Below are 18191 nucleotides of genomic sequence, written 5' to 3'. Positions count from 1 at the left end.
TTGCCCGCAACTTAGCCCACTACTGGCAGTGTAGACTAGAATCAGAGGAAAAAACAGGATGATAATAATTCTCAGACTTCTGCCACTTCTCTGATTAAATGCTGAATGATTTTTCCCACCTATTTCCGCGGGCCTATAATTAGCGACGGCAACGTCTATTATGCAAATGAAATCCTTATAATAGCTCGTTTGAAGCTCTCCCTGCATCTGCACCGCAGGTGTTGGGACTAAAATATCTGTTGTATATGCCGAAATGGTCGCACAATCGGGAGTGGTTGTCTGTGGATGTGTGTAACGTGTGATCTGTGTCCCGTTCCTCTGAGTTTCCTCTGTACCGGCCGCTTGATGCTAGGCGTCCATTTTCCACCGTGTAGCCTTATGCAGGCAGGGTGATGTGTGTAGCCTACTCTATTAATGAATGCACCGCAGTCCGCATCAGAGCTCTGCACGCTCTCGGCTCCGTTGCTCCGAGCTTGTATGTGTCTATTCAGTGGTCTTCAGCTTCTGCCGCTCTGCTGCTGGACTCCTCACAGTGCAGGGCCAACATCTTAGCTTCGTGTTGGACCTGGGCCACATCATGTTATCTGATGAGTTACGAGATTCATTTTCTTTCTTCCCACTGTCTCCTCTCACTGGTCAACGTGTGCTCCATGTTCTGCCAGATCCAGAGGTAAACGGCACCAAACATCTGGCGCCTTATCAATCATTCATTTTTCATCACAGCTTAGATCACATCTGGGCTAAAGGTGGAATGAAATGTGATTGGAGATGCTATAGGAGTGTGCACTGCAGCATTCAGGAGACACCGTGCACTGTCAAAGACAACCTATACCTGTCTTCACTGGGGGCTGCAGGAACGTCTCTGAATGATTATCATCATCTGATGTGAAATAACCAAATGTGGTCACTTGCAGTTATACAAGCTTTTTCCCCTCTGAGCTGAGTTTTTGATTTAGGTGCCGCATCTCTTCAGCATGGGGTCTGGCCTTTTTCTTTTTACAGCAGCACAAGTGTCCATCAGCAGCACCTGCTCCTTTGTGGTTATCATGCAGATCCAGCTTGTGTAGCTCTCACTTGATGTGGGCAGCGTCACAGGGATAAAGTTGTACTTTGGATATTTCCATCATGGCACTTAGCCCTAAATTGCTGGTGTCAATGTGGGTGGTGACTGATTGTTAAATTGTAGTTTGCTGTTTATTTCATTACAAATAGATACAATTTGTAAATAGATCATTGTGGATGAAAAACGTAATTGCACAATTATTAATTGCCATTCTGTACATGTAATAGATGTATTGTAAAACATGGAGTTCAAATAATTAATTAAAACTTTAGTTTGTAAAATAACTTCATGATTCAGACTTTTTTTGAAAGTATAGGTTATAAGCTTAATGCTTACACATTGTTGCACCTTAAAGGGAAAGTTCACCCCAAAATCAAAAATGCACATTAACTACCTTTTATAAAGTGCTATTTAGACATCTAGATTGTTTTGGTGTGAGTCCCTGAGATATCGGCCATAGAACTGTTTACCTTCTCTTCAATATAATGGGACTATAGTCACTCGGCTTGTGGTGCTCAAAGCACCAAAAAAATACCCAACAGCAATCTTTCTTTCCGGAAATCATGACCTGGCAACTCAAGATTATCCACTGACCTTGTGAGCCGTTTGAAGGAACTATGAATACTTCCTATGATTTTGGGGTGAACTGTCCTTTTAAAGAGCATGTTCGGCCAACTTTTGCGCAGTGATACATCAAACATGTCCCAAACAGTGACGGGAAAGTTCACGCAACATAATGCTGCCATTGACTGCCATTAACTCTCCATCAATGATCAGCAAATCTTTCATTGAGATGTGGTCGGTTCCGCCGTCTGTTGGCCACACCCCTTCAGCCCACGTGGTAAACACCATCTGTACTGTGTGTGGCCTTGATGATTGTCTCTTCGGATTTTGGATTACTTTCAAAACCCCTCAGCCTCCTCTAAGATCTGCTGTTTACGCTGTTAGGTGACTCACTGCAGTCAATACTGGTGCGTAGCCCACACAGGCTGTAGTTGTTTTAAGCGCCGGCCAAATCATAATCGTCTAATACACAAGCGGTCCAGAACAATCGGAAACAATGTCTTTAACTTCTGAATATTTCCACTTGTTTTGCCTCACTATTCCTCTCTTATTTCATAGCTGGTTGGCCGTTAGTCGTTCATCTCCTTCTTACTCTGTTTCCCTCTCTGAGGAGAAGCAATTCTGCAATGATCATCACATCTGTCATGTAGCTATATTCTTCAGAGGATCAATGCCTTTGCTGCAATTTTCTTGATGGTCGACAGCAAGGCTTCACAATGTTCCTTCCTCTCTTCAGGGAGCTCATAAGGAAACCCTGCATTGTACAATAGGACAGACTCAGATACCTCATTTTAAATATGGGTCCCATAACAGGTCTAATTATCAAAATATAACTATTCCATCAGATACATGTGGAACTTCTGCTCTCTGCACCAATGTCAGTAAAACAAACTCCTGCATATTTACTGTACTTGGTAAGTTAACTAAATTTGAACCTATGATTGTACTAAAAGAATAACAGGGCTTCCTGTATTTGCTGATTCCATACACAACGTTGCTTATAATTCCAGTGAGCAGAGGCTTTTATCCGAAGCTTTCTAATTGACTCCTGTCTCAATGGTTGTGACCCATGCATCAATTAACCTCCAGTTTTGGTGTTTTTAAGTGCTTCGCTCAAGTTAGTGCAGCCTCTGAGAGCAGGGTTGTAAGAGCCTGCGATTGAACCGCATCGTGTCAGTGATATATTGTAGGCAACCTGTCTGTGCAAAGGCATGCAGTGTAAACATACAGCAGACATAAGTGTTAGCATGTCTTGACAGGGGAGCGTGCTCACTAGACTGGAGATACACAACATGAGACCTGTGACCAAAGGTTCTTCACTCATTACAACATAGATAAAGTACAGACAACTTAGTAAGATGTTTACCATGTCAAGGATGTATGCCAAATAGTACAGAAATAAATTGACAATTAATCTGACAAAAATAAATAAATATCTAAATTCAAGGTCTACTGATTTGCTTTTTCTTGAGCCTTTAACCATGTTCCCTCAACAGAACGAGCTTGCTCATTTCTCATTTGTCATAAACTCTTAAACTCAGTTAACTAATGAAGACCATGAGATGGGGTTGAAAGCCCTTGAAAAAGATAGTGTGTGGACCTTGAGTTGAAGTAATAGTCATTTTGGTAAACATGCTTTCTTGCTGAAAGTCGGATGAGAAGAACTTGTTAAGGAAAACTCCTAAACCTTTACCTTCTCAATTATGAACATTTGCTCATTTTCTCAGTTTGTCGTTGTAAATCATCTATGTCTGGATTTTGGACTGTTTGTCCTTGGACTCGATTCAATTGTGATTGGTATTTTTCAGAATTTTAGGACATTTTACAGATTCAATCATTAATCACCAATGAAAATAATCATTAGTTGTAGCCGTACCGTCTGTATTAAGGGTTACTGTTGTACTGACCAAAGGTTCTTCACTCATTACAACATTAAAAAGATAAAGTACAGACAACTTAGTAAGATGTTTACCATGTCAAGGATGTATGCCAAATAGTACAGAAATAAATTGACAATTAATCTGACAAAAATAAATAAATATCTAAATTCAAGGTCTACTGATTTGCTTTTTCTTGAGCCTTTAACCATGTTCCCTCAACAGAACGAGCTTGCTCATTTCTCATTTGTCATAAACTCTTAAACTCAGTTAACTAATGAAGACCATGAGATGGGGTTGAAAGCCCTTGAAAAAGATAGTGCGTGGACCTTGAGTTGAAGTAATAGTCATTTTGGTAAACATGCTTTCTTGCTGAAAGTCGGATGAGAAGATCAATACCACTTTAATATCTGAGAGTGGTATTGATCCTCTCTCATCTTTTCTTAACAATAATGTGAGGTCATGTATTTCCTCAAAATGTCAAAAACATTAATATTTTTTGTTTCGCACCAACATTAATTTATTCATATTATTAAAGAACTTGTTAAGGAAAACTCCTAAACCTTTACCTTCTCAATTATGAGCATTTGCTCATTTTCTCAGTTTGCCGTTGTAAATCATCTATGTCTGGATTTTGGACTGTTTGTCCTTGGACTCGATTCAATTGTGATTGGTATTTTTCAGAATTTTAGGACATTTTACAGATTCAATCATTAATCACCAATGAAAATAATCATTAGTTGTAGCCGTACTGTCTGTATTAAGGGTTACTGTTTATTTTTAGTACATTTGATATCTGCAAATGTTCTTTTCTTATTTAATTTCTTGCACCTCTGCTGCACTAAAATGGCAGGATAATGAATTAACGACTCACTTCTTTCTTTATTAAAACCATAAATTCAAAGAGCCGTCTTGAATTAGATCTGCTGTCACTTTACTTTACTTACTGAATAGGGGTGTCTTTAAGCATGTGCTGCACGTGTGCATGTGTTTAAGCATATGCTCATGGCTTCATGAGCGTCAGGTCATCCAGAGACACTTTATTTTGGGAGCCTCTTAGACCAAGGTGTTACTGTCACTGCCTCCTCAGGCTGTTCTGCTCAGACAAGCAGAGACTTGGTCAAATGCAGTCTGAGGATCTTGGTAGACTCTTCACATGGGCTTAATGGCAATTCGGCTACGCTTTGAAATGCCTTTTAAAGATGACCTATTTTATGATTTTATTGTCATCATTTTGACAGTTGTGGGGGTTTGAGGCTGCATATGTGCTTGCATGCCAAGGGTTTGTTTGCATGTTGATCGTTTTCTATGCACCTGCGTGTGTGTCTGTGCTGGCATGCATGTTAGTGTGCGGAAATGTAAATGTGTGTGTGTACGTGTGTGTGTGTGTGTGTGTGTGTGTGTGTGTGTGTGTGTGTGTGTGTGTGTGTGTGTGTGTGTGTGTGTGTGTTTGCCAGCTGTGGGATCTCAACAATGAGCTCAGGTGTGTAGCTTTTTCTCATGATTAAGGAGAGAAATCATCACAGCTACCAAGAGTCATTGCTCTGAATATTTAGACATGTTTGCATCAAGCACTCAAAATAGAATACGCTGTTTGTATTTTTAGAGCTGTCATCATAAGTAGGCCTAGTGCATTTTTTTTCTCTTGGTCAAGCAATCAGTATTAGCTAGTGTACATTTTCATTAACTGAGTCCCTGATTTCGGCTATATTTCCTCTCCTGGACATGTAACAGTCAATTTAGTGTGACTGTGCTGTTGAATCGTTGTTGTGTATCTCCACTGAAAATACTCTCACATGCCCACACAGGATCATTTGCCTTTCACATGTGTGGAAAAACTTATTACAGATGTCATCATTTATTCAACAAGCAGTTTGGTAGTTGATTTATGCAATGAATAGCTAATGGAGCAGCTGCTTCAAAATTCAGATCGCCTATGTGATTTATGGCTGCATTATTGGAGCCACAACTCATTGAGTGTGCTTATATCTTATACAAGGTATTCTGTCAACTGGGAATGAGTCACACAGGAAGATCTGATTCCATAGTAAGTTTTCTCACAAGTGAAGACCTGGTCTCATAATTGTCGCTGTAGCAGCTAGCTCCCAAAGCTAAGCTCTTGGCCTTTGTTGCTGCAGTACAACCTGCTTTTTCGCCTGCTGGCTAGCCCAGAGACCAGAGTGTTGCATGCATACATACTATAAGTGCATCACTGTAACATTGAGTAGGCTCTATGGAAAAGGCAAACATATTCTACAGTAAATCTGAAATTACCTAAAAATATTCTTGCCAAATATGTTGCTGTTAGGGATTGTGTGAAAATGATTGAGGTGGTGAGGGGGACTGAACCTTAGTTCACTTTGTGATAAAGACTGATGGACAGCTTTAAACTGGCGCCTACATTACCCTCAAAGAAACTTAACTGATGACTGTTTGGTTGTGTTGTCATAGCAGCGGTTAGTGTAGCCTGATGTCGCTGGCTTCAAGTAAAGATGAGGAGCACTGTGTACTCAAATTCAAACCTTAATATTTTCAAGCAATTTTTGTACAGTCCCTTAGTCTTAACCATTTAGTTAAACTTCCACACTTTCTTTCTTTTTTCTTGTACTCTTGTTCTTTCATGCTCTCTTGCTCTCATTCCCCTCTTTCTTAATTATTAGTGGAAAATAGAAATTACAGATAATTAAATGGCAATTATGATCTCCTACACAAGGGAGTTTTTGCTAAGGGTAATAACTTAGGAGGTTATTGTTAAGGTCATTCATTAAATACTGGAGTCAAAGACTACACACACACACACACACACACACACACACACACACACACACACAATAGATTTTGCATTTTTTAGGTCTTGGAGATAGTGTAATCCCTTCTGGACATGTATTTACCTCAGGGAGAGGCAGTATGTTGATAGGGTTGGAAGGTCATACTATAAACACACACACACGCACATGCACAATCGCATTCTCTTGTCTGCTTGCACATATGAGCCCACAATGTATAAATAAGCCACACTGTGGTGGTGTCATTTGACAGTTTACATAATAAGGAGCCTGAACGCAGAGATAGGAGGCTAACTGTCTAACTGAGGGGAGCTGAGGGGAACATTAGGCCTACTGGGATTCAATAAGATTGGACCAGACCCATCCTCAGATGCATTGGAGAGGAAATGTGCACACAGACATAAAAAACACACACAACACACCGTCTCTCCTTCCATCTCTCCTTCTGTCTCTGAGGCAGCTCTGTTTTGGGTCTCACAATGCAAACAGGATGTAACCTATTTTGATCACGGTGCCATATTGCATCATCAAATATTAACAGACTTGACTGCACTGCATTATGTCTGCTAAATAATGTTTGTTGAATAATGTGTGCTGCTTTATTGCGTCCTCATTTTTTCCCCTTAATTCATAAAGAAAACACACCGACAGAGCGGTTTCTTCTCATTCTCTCTTCAGTGACTGACGTTGTTTGTCTTTATCTTTATGTGTGTTTTTGAGTGCACGTGCATGTGTGTGCATGTGTGTGCGTCTGTCTGGGAGCATCTGTGTCACCATGGTCACACACAAATCTATTGATAGAGCATTAGCGCACTGGTCTGTCTGTGTGTCTGTCTCGGTTTCACAGTCAACACTCATGCTAGTGATTTGAAATATTCCCCCCCATTTCTGCCTCTTTCTTTCCCATCTCTGTTCTCTCTCTTCTCTGCCCTCTCTCCGCTTTGCTCTCTGCCTCTTTCTCCCTCTATCTCTTGCCTGCCCCTCTCCCTTTCCCCCCTCGCTCTATGCTGATCCAGACTTTGGAATTCAATGTTGCTATGGTAACAATGTCGGGTTGGTCCTCTCTGCCTCCCCCTCTTGCTCTTCTTATTCAGGCTAGACAACTCGCTCTGGAGTCATTCTGTCCTTTGCCTGTAATACTGTCACTTATAATCACTCTAATCTGTACAAACAATGTTTCAATATTGGCTTACAACATTTAAAAAAATAATCTGTGGTGTAGAATGTAGAGCTGGTGGGTTGATGATGATTAGTCAAGCAACAGGAAATTGAGTTTACAGCCGTGCTAGCAGCTATGTGTGGCTGTAGTTGGGTACAGTTGCTAAATACTAATTCAAGCAGATAACATTCTCACAATGATAATACAAACACTCTGACTTTAAGCAGGTATCATGTTTCCCATGTTCACGATTTCAGTTTATTGTGTTAGCATGCTAACATTTATTAATTAGCACAAAACACATAAATGAAATTGAGTAGTACAGACATTGCCATTCAAATTAACGTAGCAGGATTGTCAGAGCAGTGGCCTTTTTTTAGATGTACTATTGCCATTGTGACCGTTCTAGCGGGATATATATATATAGAATAAATACAAAATAATGGAGTTGCTGCAGCTCTGATATGATTATACTTTTCATTATATAGTATTTAAACTCTCTTTGTAATAAAAAAAAATATTGACCATGTTTGTTGAGGCCTTTTTTTTTTCATCTGTAAATGTATGTTCTTTACTACTACATGAGCTAAGAAAGTGAAAAAAATCCCCTAACTTTTGCTTTGTTTCATGTGCAGCAGCAGAGCAGTGACCATGGTGCAAGTTTTATGCTAACAGAGGACGGACGGAGAGCGGGACAACCGTCCAAGCCACAACCTCCACCAGCAACAGCTTTCCAGTGAGAAATAAAGAAAAAAAGAGAGAGAGAGCAAGAGAAAGAGGCAAAAGAGAGAGAACAAGTGCAAGAAGGAGAGAGGGGAGCGGGTGAAAACAGTCGATGGATGCTGTCCGGATTGAGGGGACAGCACGTTCTTCACTGACGAGGAAAAGAAAGATTTCAAAATTGAGTCGAAGGATAGAAACTCGCCGTCAGGTAAGTCTTCCCTGGATGAGATTTTGCTTCAGTCTTTTCTAATGTCTGTCAGAATCAGCATTATTAGGATGAAAGAAAAACTTCTGATGCTGATCATAGTGGAGAATATTTACAATTATAGGCCACTTCATGGGTCTATGTGACTTGCTGTATGATGCTTTTTGTGTGAGAGCATACATGCACATTTGTATGTAAAAGGTGCAACCACATTCTGTATAGGTACAAGGTGATCTCAATAGATCTGCTATGTGTGTGTGTGTGTGTGTGTGTGTGTGTGTGTGTGTGTGTGTGTGTGTGTGTGTGTGTGTGTGTGTGTGTGTGTGTGTGTGTGTGTGTGTATGTTTGTGTATTCATCTCCAGCTGTGCTGATTCTGAGGGAAATGGTGTCAGGGTCATGAATATGGAGTACACTGAGATTGGGAGGGTGTGATCTGTTGTGTTTCACATCAATTCTGTCTTGTTAAGCGGAGTCAGCAGAGTCATCCAACTCTCCTCCAAGGACACATCATAGAGCCACTTATGCACCTCCCACATCTGCCTCCTCCTCGCTCCTTTTCCCATCGCCACCCTCTCTGCCCTCTATCGGTGCACCTCACCTCCTGTTGCCCCTCATCATCTCACCTGAACGTTTGCCGTCTTTTTCAATAAACTACACTTTGTGTATGATTGTAACACACTTCTGCTTAGTTATTCTATTCTTTCTTGTTCTTTTAACTTGTTCAACATTTTATTTTTCTCCCACCCTTCTTCCTCTTATCTTTTCTCTCTGAAGGCATGGTGTGTGAGAAGGGGATCCAGATCCTTCTCACCACCGTGGGGGCATTCGCTGCCTTCGGCCTGATGACGGTGGCAATAGGGACGGACTACTGGCTGTACTCCCGTGCCATGATCTGCAACAGCACAGCCAACGTTACCCAGGATGACCCCCATAACAAGGACAAGAAGGATCCTGGGGCGCTCACCCACTCTGGACTGTGGAGGATATGCTGCCTGGAAGGTAAAGAAGAAGTTGCAGGAAAAATTGGGTCTATGGGTGGGATTTGTACTGAAGGGGATACTTGCAGGAACATGTTTGCTTTGGTTGAAGCTGTTGATTTTAGTAAAAAGGGTGCAGAGAAAGTTAACGTATGAAAGAACAGCTCTGGTTGCTTTCCAGCCATTAAGCATTTAATGAAAATCCAAATGTAGTTAGACTAAACCGTCTAACTTTTAGGACTTGTGAACAGGGAAAATAAAGACTCAACTGAAGATCGAAGACATATTTTGGGAAATGTGCTTACTTGCTTTCTTTCTGAGAGTTAGATGAGAAGATTGATACCACATATATAAACCTAAAGCCAGCAGTCAGTTGGCTTAGCTTAGCATATAGATTCAAAACAGGACGAAACAGCTAGCATGGCTCTGTCCAAAGGTAACAAAGTCCACCTAATCACTAATCAAGATGTTATATCTTGTTTATTAAATCAGTACAAAAACTGAAGCATAAAAAACAACAATTCATAAGATAATTGTCAGAGCAATGTTTGCAGTTTTCTAATCTAATCTAATCTAAGATAATTGGCTGCTAGATGTAGCTTCATATTTACAGTACAGACGCGTAATTACAAATCCCACTAGTCTTCTTGGCAAGACCCGGCCTGCGTAGCTGGTTTAGTCGGAGATGATTGGTTGAGGTTAGGCATAAACCTCAAAGAGTTAGTCAGGCTAGCCCATTGAACAAGGCGTAGGATATGAAAAAAGCAGGTTACCAGTACCTCGGCGAGCGTGGACGATTGACCAATCCTGGTGCTTGAATACTGCACAGGGCAGGTCTTTCCAGAAGAGTGGGATTTATAATAACGCAGTACAGACATGAAAGTGGTATCAATCTTCACTTCTAACTTTCTGCAAGAAAGTGAATAAGCGTTTTTCGCAAAACTATTCTAAATAAGTGTTATTTCAAGCGACAAGTAGGGGATGGGTAATATTTGCCCATTTTTCCTGTAGAATGATTCAGATTGAGCAGACATTAGTGAATTACTGATTACTTTGTTGGAATCACAAACTCTTGTCTTTCTGTCTCTGCTGTGATTTGACTATTTAACACTCGACAATTTCGAGTGGGTGGCACTGGACACTGGAGGTAGTGATGGATCCAACTGAACTGAACTCATTACAGTGCAATGAAAATCTCTTGGCTATGTGAAAGCTTTTTAGTGTAATCATATTTTTTGTCAGTCACCATGTGTTGTTCTTTATTTCATGCGTTGCAAAGCGGGATCAGTATAAACATGTTCAGCTGTGTCTGCCTTTCACTTGACCTTAGAACACTTTGTTTGGGAAGCTGCAGCATTGCTATAATGTCAGTAATCATTATTTGCATCAACATATACACATTCTATTTGTACTTGGTAGACCGTACCATAGTGACAAGAAAACAATTTTGCATAATTACAGTATAATTACATGATACTGAAGCGTAACCCTTACTCAAAATAATCCATTAATCATTGTGTTTGATTCAGGCTGCAGTAATTTAATTCAAGTGTTGAAACAAAAGGCCCGCATTTACCCTGACGCCCATCGACTTCTCACTCCAAGTGGTCATCAACACGAGCTGCTAATTCATTATACATTACACTGCCTGGCTGACACTCAACAGCAACGGCTGTGATGGAGCTAACAGTGAAGCAGCTACAGCCAAAGGGGTGGTGAGAGTTAGCAATCTGTGCCTTTGCTGCAGACTTCTGTCTCCAGGAAAGCCTCTTGGCTCTCCTTATAAAGCATCCCCAGCCCATCCTGGGCTTGGTCATTGTACAAAGCTAATTTGTCCTCATCTCTAAGCTTCCTGATAGCAAAGCAGCCAATTAGAGATAAGCTCTAGCCCTTGCAGCACTGCTGCAGTGCACCCCCACCCATTCCCTCCGATGCCTGACTCTTTCAGTTTCTCCACTTGCTATCCCTCTGTCTCACTCCCCCAAACATTAAATTTAATCTTTCACTGGTTTCTCCTCCTCTTCCCCTCCTTGAAGTTTCCTCTCTTTCAGTTTTTTTCTCTCACATTGTGGTGCAGTAAGGCTGACAGTATCTTGGCATGGCTTAGAGGTCAAGTATCCTTGATGTCTGTGGAGTATTCAGCCAAGATAGATTCTCAGTAGTCGTGCAGCGATGCAGTGAGGTGTAGCTGGAGTGGAAATGCAGGACATGCTAGAGCTAAAAGATTTATGGCTGTGGGTGGGTGGCACATTATGCTGTAGATAGAGATGTGTCCTGTCCTCCTCTCCTGCCCTTCTGCAGGTTTAATGAAGGTGGTGTTGCACTGAATTACCTGTCAGTCATTACTTTCTTTTATTTGTCTGATTTTTTATTCGTAGCACATATTTAATCTACCCCCACAGCTCTGTCAGCTAGACTCAGGTACCCCTTCAGCGACACCAAGCATCAGGTTATAGATGAGTTCACTGATTTATTATTAACCGGGTATTATAGAATACTATTCATGATATAAAAATGGATATTGTTATAATACATACAATGAACTCTTAATGTTGAGGTCAGTTTGGTTGAGTTCACACTTGGAGTATAGAGGCTTGACCATTTTTCTGCTACTTTCAGCTATCTATTTTACCAATGTCAAAATTAATTTTATCTTTCAAAGATGCATCTTATAATAACTATAATAGTAATAATCTTGTAATTTTTTAATATTTTATCCAACTATTTCACTTACTTATCCATCGCTTTTAGCTAACTTCAAGCATTTTCCTTTACTTGCAGTTCACAGTTTTTATTTTTTTGCGCACTTTGTTGGTGTTAAAGCTGACTAAATGTGTGAATTGTTTGATTTATATTTTGGACTTATTTATTTATCTTATTAAGCCTTGATTTTGTTGTTTTTCAAATTAGTTGAACCATTCAAGATCTTTCCACGTTCCCCCTGGCAACTGCAGAACCCTCCAGAACCAGTACCCTTTGGGGTACAAGTGCCCCTTCACTGATAAAGATAAGCACAGCGAGATGAGATGAGATAAGACAGAGCTTTCTTCATCTCAAGGGAAATTGTTGTGCAGCAGTTGCAGTAGAAAGTTGGAAAGAATGCAAATACATTGAGTGCAAATATAAAATATCAATAAGGTGAAAATTCAAATGATACAGAATGCCAAAAATGTAAACAGGATAACGGAAAGATATCATAGATATGTATGAGAAGTGGCAAATAGCTACATGTATGTACAATGCTAAATCTGTGTATTGTTGTCCATCATATTGCACATTATGTCAAAGAGAGTTCAACAGATGTGTGTAAAACATTGGAACCAGTCCATTGTCAAAGAGCATCTCATGACTAAAAAATTAACAAACGCCACCTGAAACAGTTTGTCTGAGAATGGTAACACTGATTTGTGTAGTTCAACTGATGTACCTCCGTTTCTTTACAGAGCAACCTGTGGAAATATAAGAGCTGTGAGAAAGAGACCAGCTCATCCCACATCTGTCCGTCTCTCCTTCCGTCTGTGTCTCTTCATTCCATCACTTCCATCCATCTTTCTCACAATCCATCCATCAGCAACAATGGTGTGCTGTCATCATCGTGCGTGCATCCTTCCGTTCGTCTGTCTGTCTACATGCAAGACCCCGGCGGGTAGTTATTTGTCTACCTGTGTGTCTGCATACTTGTATGTATTTACGTGTGTGCTGTATGTGAAGTTACTAACTTGCATTTTGAATTTGTGATGTTTTTATTATTATGTTGAAGTTTATCATCTGGCACATTAAAAAAGAGATTTTCTAACAAAGCTATGACTGTTGAGTCACCAATCAGTTTTTTCCTCAGGAGACTGTTTGCTGTTCACTTTTCTTAAGGTTACAGTTATGAGTTCCTGTCTTATGTTGTGTCTGGTCACCCCTGTTTCTCCTCTCATATCTCAGGAGTAAAGAGAGGAGTGTGTTCTCAGATCAACCACTTCCCAGAAGATGCAGACTTTGACCATGATGGGGCAGAGTACGTCCTACGTAAGTCAATACCAACACTACTAGGCATGGATGAGAGAGAACTCTGTTTATAAATAAGAGAGAGGAGGAAAATAGTGTAAAATGTAATAGTGTAAAATTAAATTCCATTATCGTTTACATTTCGTTTTGTTATTACTCATTCCTCAGAAGATTATCTTTGCAAGAAATAAACATGTGACATTGTGTACAGAAAGTCAGGGGAGATGGAGTGTCCTAGTTCGTACTCAGTGCCCTGCAGTGATATCTTTCTGCTCCATGATATGCTACATGTGTGCCTGTGCATACATAAGAAAAAGCTTGTGTTGTGTTTACAATGTTGCAGAGGCATTTTGCTGGCATTTAGGTGGCATTTCTCTCCCATGGCCTAGTTGTCCTAGAGATGAGTGTTAATGTGTGTGTGTGTGTGTGTGTGTGTGTGTGTGTGTGTGTGTGTGTGTGTGTGTGTGTGTGTGTGTGGTTGGCAGACCTGCTGAAAGCACTAAAGGCCACATGGGAAGGGTTTGATTCAATCGTGTGTCTAGGACTGAGTAATTATATTCCTCACTGAGCATTGTTTTTAATGGAGCAGCTTTAACCATTTTTATTTTTCTCTGTGACTATTATGCTGCATCCTCCTTGTATTGTCCAAACCTGGGTTATGTGGTATAAGAGTGTTTGTTGGTCATTTTACTCTACTTGGAGTACAGCACCAGTTTTCTTAAAGTTGTAACCCTAAAAGTTAAATTTCCAGTTGATTTGTTGACAAGCGTGGTTAGTGCAAGTGCACTTTAAAGGTGCAATATACGGGACTCGGAGCATAGACTCAGAATATAGCAGCAAACAACTATTTGCGATAGTTGCGATGGAGTAATGTCTACATGAACAGAGAATAAAGTCGCTCTCTGTGTGTATTGTAATCCTCTAACTTCTAGCTTTGTTGACATAGCCAAGCCTGCCGCGCATGCTTTTAGTGCACGTTAGAGCGTGCCCCACTGGCTAGCTCACTGCCGCCGCTCTGCACTGCACTTATACTGCCATTACAGCTGATAGCCTTGTCCCGACCGACGGAGTCGTTGCAGAAGCGTACCTGTAGTTCCCCCTCAGGTAAAAACTGTTTGCTCTGTCAGCACTGCTGCCATAGTTTGCACTGTTAGCGCTGTTTGCACTGCTAGCTGTGAGCCGCTCAGCCATCGCCAAAATGAGAGCCACGTGAGAGGTAATAGAAAAAATTGCAATCTTGTATTTAGCACCTTTAACACTACAGTTAACACTCATAGAGCATCTGCTGTTGCAGGAATACTGCAACATTATTGTTGTCTTGTTTTGTAGAAACATTTTTGATGAATGATGATGGTCAGCAACAAATACCGTGTGTTTCCTATGACTTCTTTACAATGAAAGCCCGCTTGTGTCTTGCCAATTGAATCCTTTAAGCCGAAACTAACATCTATAGGAAAAAAAATTATAACCACAAATACTATCAAAAACAGGGTCTGATGTCATAAAAATCTATTATCGTTTATATCTGTAAGACAGATTTTCTCACACAAGTCCCATGTCATTATACATATATTTACACTCTTTTCTAGTTTTTGATATTCATCATTTTTTTCTCTTCTGTTTAGGGGTAGTCAGGGCTTCCAACATCTTCCCAATCCTCAGTGCTATCCTGCTGCTGATGGGAGGGCTTTGTATCGCTGCTAGCCGTTTCTATAAGAGCAAAAGAAACATCATCCTGGGGGCAGGAATTCTCTTTGTGGCTGCAGGTAACTTAAGAATAATGTGTGCTTATATGTGTGTGACTGCTTGTGTGAGTGTATATTACTTGCCCAAACAGTTTTCATGCTTTATTTGTGTCTAGTTGTGTTTAGACTATTCTGCCAGTTTAATAGAGGTGTTTACATTCAACCTTCATCTTGGCAGTTGTCTTCATTGAGAATGTCACAAATCATCATGTCAATAAAATGTGTTTATTAGTACTGTAAGTTAGTCTGTCTGAGCTGATTTAGCTCTTTTGTAAATGCCATATTTCTGTGCTCCCTCAGGTCTGAGTAACATAATTGGTGTGATTGTGTACATCTCGGCCGCACTGGGGGACATCTCCCCTAAGAAGGACGAGGATAAGAAGTGGCAGTACTCCTACGGTTGGTCCTTTTACTTTGGGGGTCTTTCCTTCATCATGGCCGAGATGGTGGGAGTGCTGGCTGTTAACATCTACATCGAGAAGAACAAGGAGCTGCGCTGCCGCTCACGCACTGACATTTTCAAGAGCACCACGCACGCAATGCTCCGCCTGCCCAGCTACCGCTTCCGCCGCCGCTCCCGCTCTTCGTCCCGCTCCACCGACCCCTCCCGCTCCCGAGACCCCTCACCTGTAGGGGGAGGTGGGGGCAAGAACTTCGGCCTGCCCCCCTCTGCGCTGCTTTCCCAGGGCCCAATTTCAGTATCCACCTTACCAAACCCCCACTCTCGCTCCCACACGGCCCTGGCTGGAGGCGACATCTCTCTCTACACATTGTCCCGTGACCCCAAACTGGGGGGTTTGCCGCCGATGTATGGAACGGTGGACAGGGCCACGCTCTACCAGCTCCACAACTGCTTCCCAAAGGATGGAGGTGGAGGGGGGGTGATGATGAGTGGTACACTTCCATCGCTTAAGTCCCACAACCCTTCCAATTCTTCCAACTCCAACGCGCCGATGCCCAACTCGGTGGGCTCCGGCCCTCCACCCTTCACCTCGTCCACAGTAGACAGGGAGCGAGGGATGGGGACTCTGGACAGGCTGAAGGGGGACAGGGAGAGCAACTCTAACACCCTCAATAGGAAGACAACGCCTGTGTAGAGAGAGGGTTGAAAGAGGGCGAGAAGGAAGGGAGAGAAGGAAGATGGGTAGTAATGAAAGAGGGAAATTAGAGAGGAGCGCTGTGTTTGTGTGGCTCAATAGGAAATAGACAGAAAGACAGACAGACAGGTGAAATAGTAAATCTCTCCCTCCATGTTCACGGTTATTTAGTCTGCTCAATCTCACTGAGAACAAAAGGAAGATGAGTAATAACAGAGTGATAATAACAACAACAATGAACTTTCACAATAAAACTATTTTGATATTTTAACGCGCTAGAAATGATTTATTTTGTTAATGATCAAACACAATTAACCTTGGGCTATTATAAAAATGTTTCACATATTTTTTTGTGCAATATTACCGCTAATTAACCAGATCATCGTTAATGTAAAATTGTTGTTGTGATTATTCTTAGCGTTATTACAGGCTAGCCGTATTTGCAAACACTATAGTTTGGAATGAAAATTTTAATTTTCATGTTACTTTCACTCTAATTTTAGATCTCTACGACTTTTACTGTGAATTTCTTCCATACAGAGCCACTGGGACTCTCAGTGAGCTGTGTGTAACTGTGTCAAAGTGTCAAGCATGAGTGTGCACAATATGTGGGAGAATGAGGGCCTGTTTTTTTTTAACCCCCATATTATATAATTTTCATTTATAACATGAAGTCAGATTTGACTACTTGTAAATTGTCTTCCAATATTGATACTGACAGAAATGCAACAATAATGTGAGTGACTGAGACAACTGACCAACTTCCTTGTTATTATAAGTCTGAGTTTTCTATGGGCCTCTGTTAGTCTTATTTCCATTCTAATCAGTGTTAACAGTAGTACTTGTAGCTATAGTCGTGTTGAAGATGTTTGTTCTTGGGCATTAACAGAAACCTCTGACTGGAGGAAGCAGAAAAAAGAGAAATAGAATAATACATTTGTACAGATTCAGGTAAAGGTTACTGCCTGAGCAGAAAAACAAAAAAACCTAATCATTTTTTTCTATGAAGAGTCCCAAAGTGAGACATGCAACTCATCATTTTCAGTGGCAAAAAAAAGACAATATGTATATGTGGGTTGAAAGGGTTTAAAAAAAAAAACACTATAGAGAAAAAACTTTTGAAAAGATACATGTACATTGTAATTTACGCATACATATATTTGTAAAGTCTATAGATACGTTTTTCGGGACCACTGTTTTAACTGGGTATGCATTTTGGGCTGTTTTGTTCCCGGTGCCCCCCCTGGACTCTTGTTGGGTGGTTTCATCCACCAACCCTGCGCTGCCATACTTGCTCCCCCTGCCCGCCCATATTTGGTCACATGATCAGTGTTCCTCAACTTTATCACATGACCAACAGCAGATTCACCACATAGAGGACCCCCTAAACCTCTACATGATTCTTTTCACTGTGCTTTCCCTGTGAGCGCTGACTCCTGACCTGATCTGTTTATGTCAAGAATGTAAACACATGTAAACACCCGCCCCCCTCTTCTAAACTGTCCCGACTGACTGCAGATCCAGGTTGAAACCATGGACACACCGCTACATGATATAATGAAGAAACAAAACAAAACAAACCAGACGCTTCCAGATTCTATACATTTTCATTTCTTTGATTTCATTTCAGAAAAAGAATAATGTGATAAAAACTGCACACAGATAGCATTTATGTGGGCAATATGAATAGTATGTAGTTGAGAATAGATATATCTAGACAAATGATTATGGTTTATCTAAATGTGTGATAAACTTAAACACTGTATTGCACGAAGTTTATAAAAAAAACAATAACAGACATATTCACAGACTGCTGTCTTTTGTTTCTTTTCTGCTAAGAAAGAAGAGTGGGGTCTCTTCTGAAGTAGAGTGAGCATATACCTGTGTTTTGAGTATCTTTCAAGAGCATCTGTAGACAATCTAAAAGTATTCATACCTGTTACTTAAAGCGTCTATAATTGATATTTTCATAATTACCATGTGTCTAATGACAAGGTG

At 40.8% G+C, this 18191-nt stretch overlaps 1 protein-coding gene across 2 annotated transcripts in view; it reads left to right on the top strand.

The window, feature by feature from the left end:
* cacng8b (calcium channel, voltage-dependent, gamma subunit 8b) overlaps positions 1 to 17993 on the top strand; it is an 18443-nt gene extending 450 nt beyond the window's left edge. Inside the window, exons 2-6 of one of the 2 annotated variants that reach the window (XM_068736168.1) lie at positions 8088 to 8380; positions 9153 to 9377; positions 13289 to 13372; positions 14977 to 15117; positions 15397 to 17993. In XM_068736168.1, coding sequence (XP_068592269.1) covers positions 9155 to 9377; positions 13289 to 13372; positions 14977 to 15117; positions 15397 to 16193 — 1245 coding nt within the window. In that variant the 5' untranslated portion in view covers positions 8088 to 8380; positions 9153 to 9154 and the 3' untranslated portion in view covers positions 16194 to 17993. Of the gene's footprint in view, positions 1 to 8084; positions 8381 to 9152; positions 9378 to 13288; positions 13373 to 14976; positions 15118 to 15396 lie in introns of both variants that reach the window. The other variant, XM_068736165.1, reaches the window with a different exon arrangement.
* The last annotated feature ends 198 nt before the right edge of the window (positions 17994 to 18191 follow it).

The sequence above is a fragment of the Cebidichthys violaceus genome, unplaced genomic scaffold (genome assembly GCF_023349555.1).
Source record: "Cebidichthys violaceus isolate CVI_PGR_0920_01 unplaced genomic scaffold, fCebVio1.0.p SCAF_7, whole genome shotgun sequence".
In the NCBI taxonomy this organism is placed as follows: domain Eukaryota; kingdom Metazoa; phylum Chordata; class Actinopteri; order Perciformes; family Stichaeidae; genus Cebidichthys; species Cebidichthys violaceus.
Note: the sequence above shows the minus strand (reverse complement) of the source record. Positions and strands in the feature narration are given on the sequence as shown.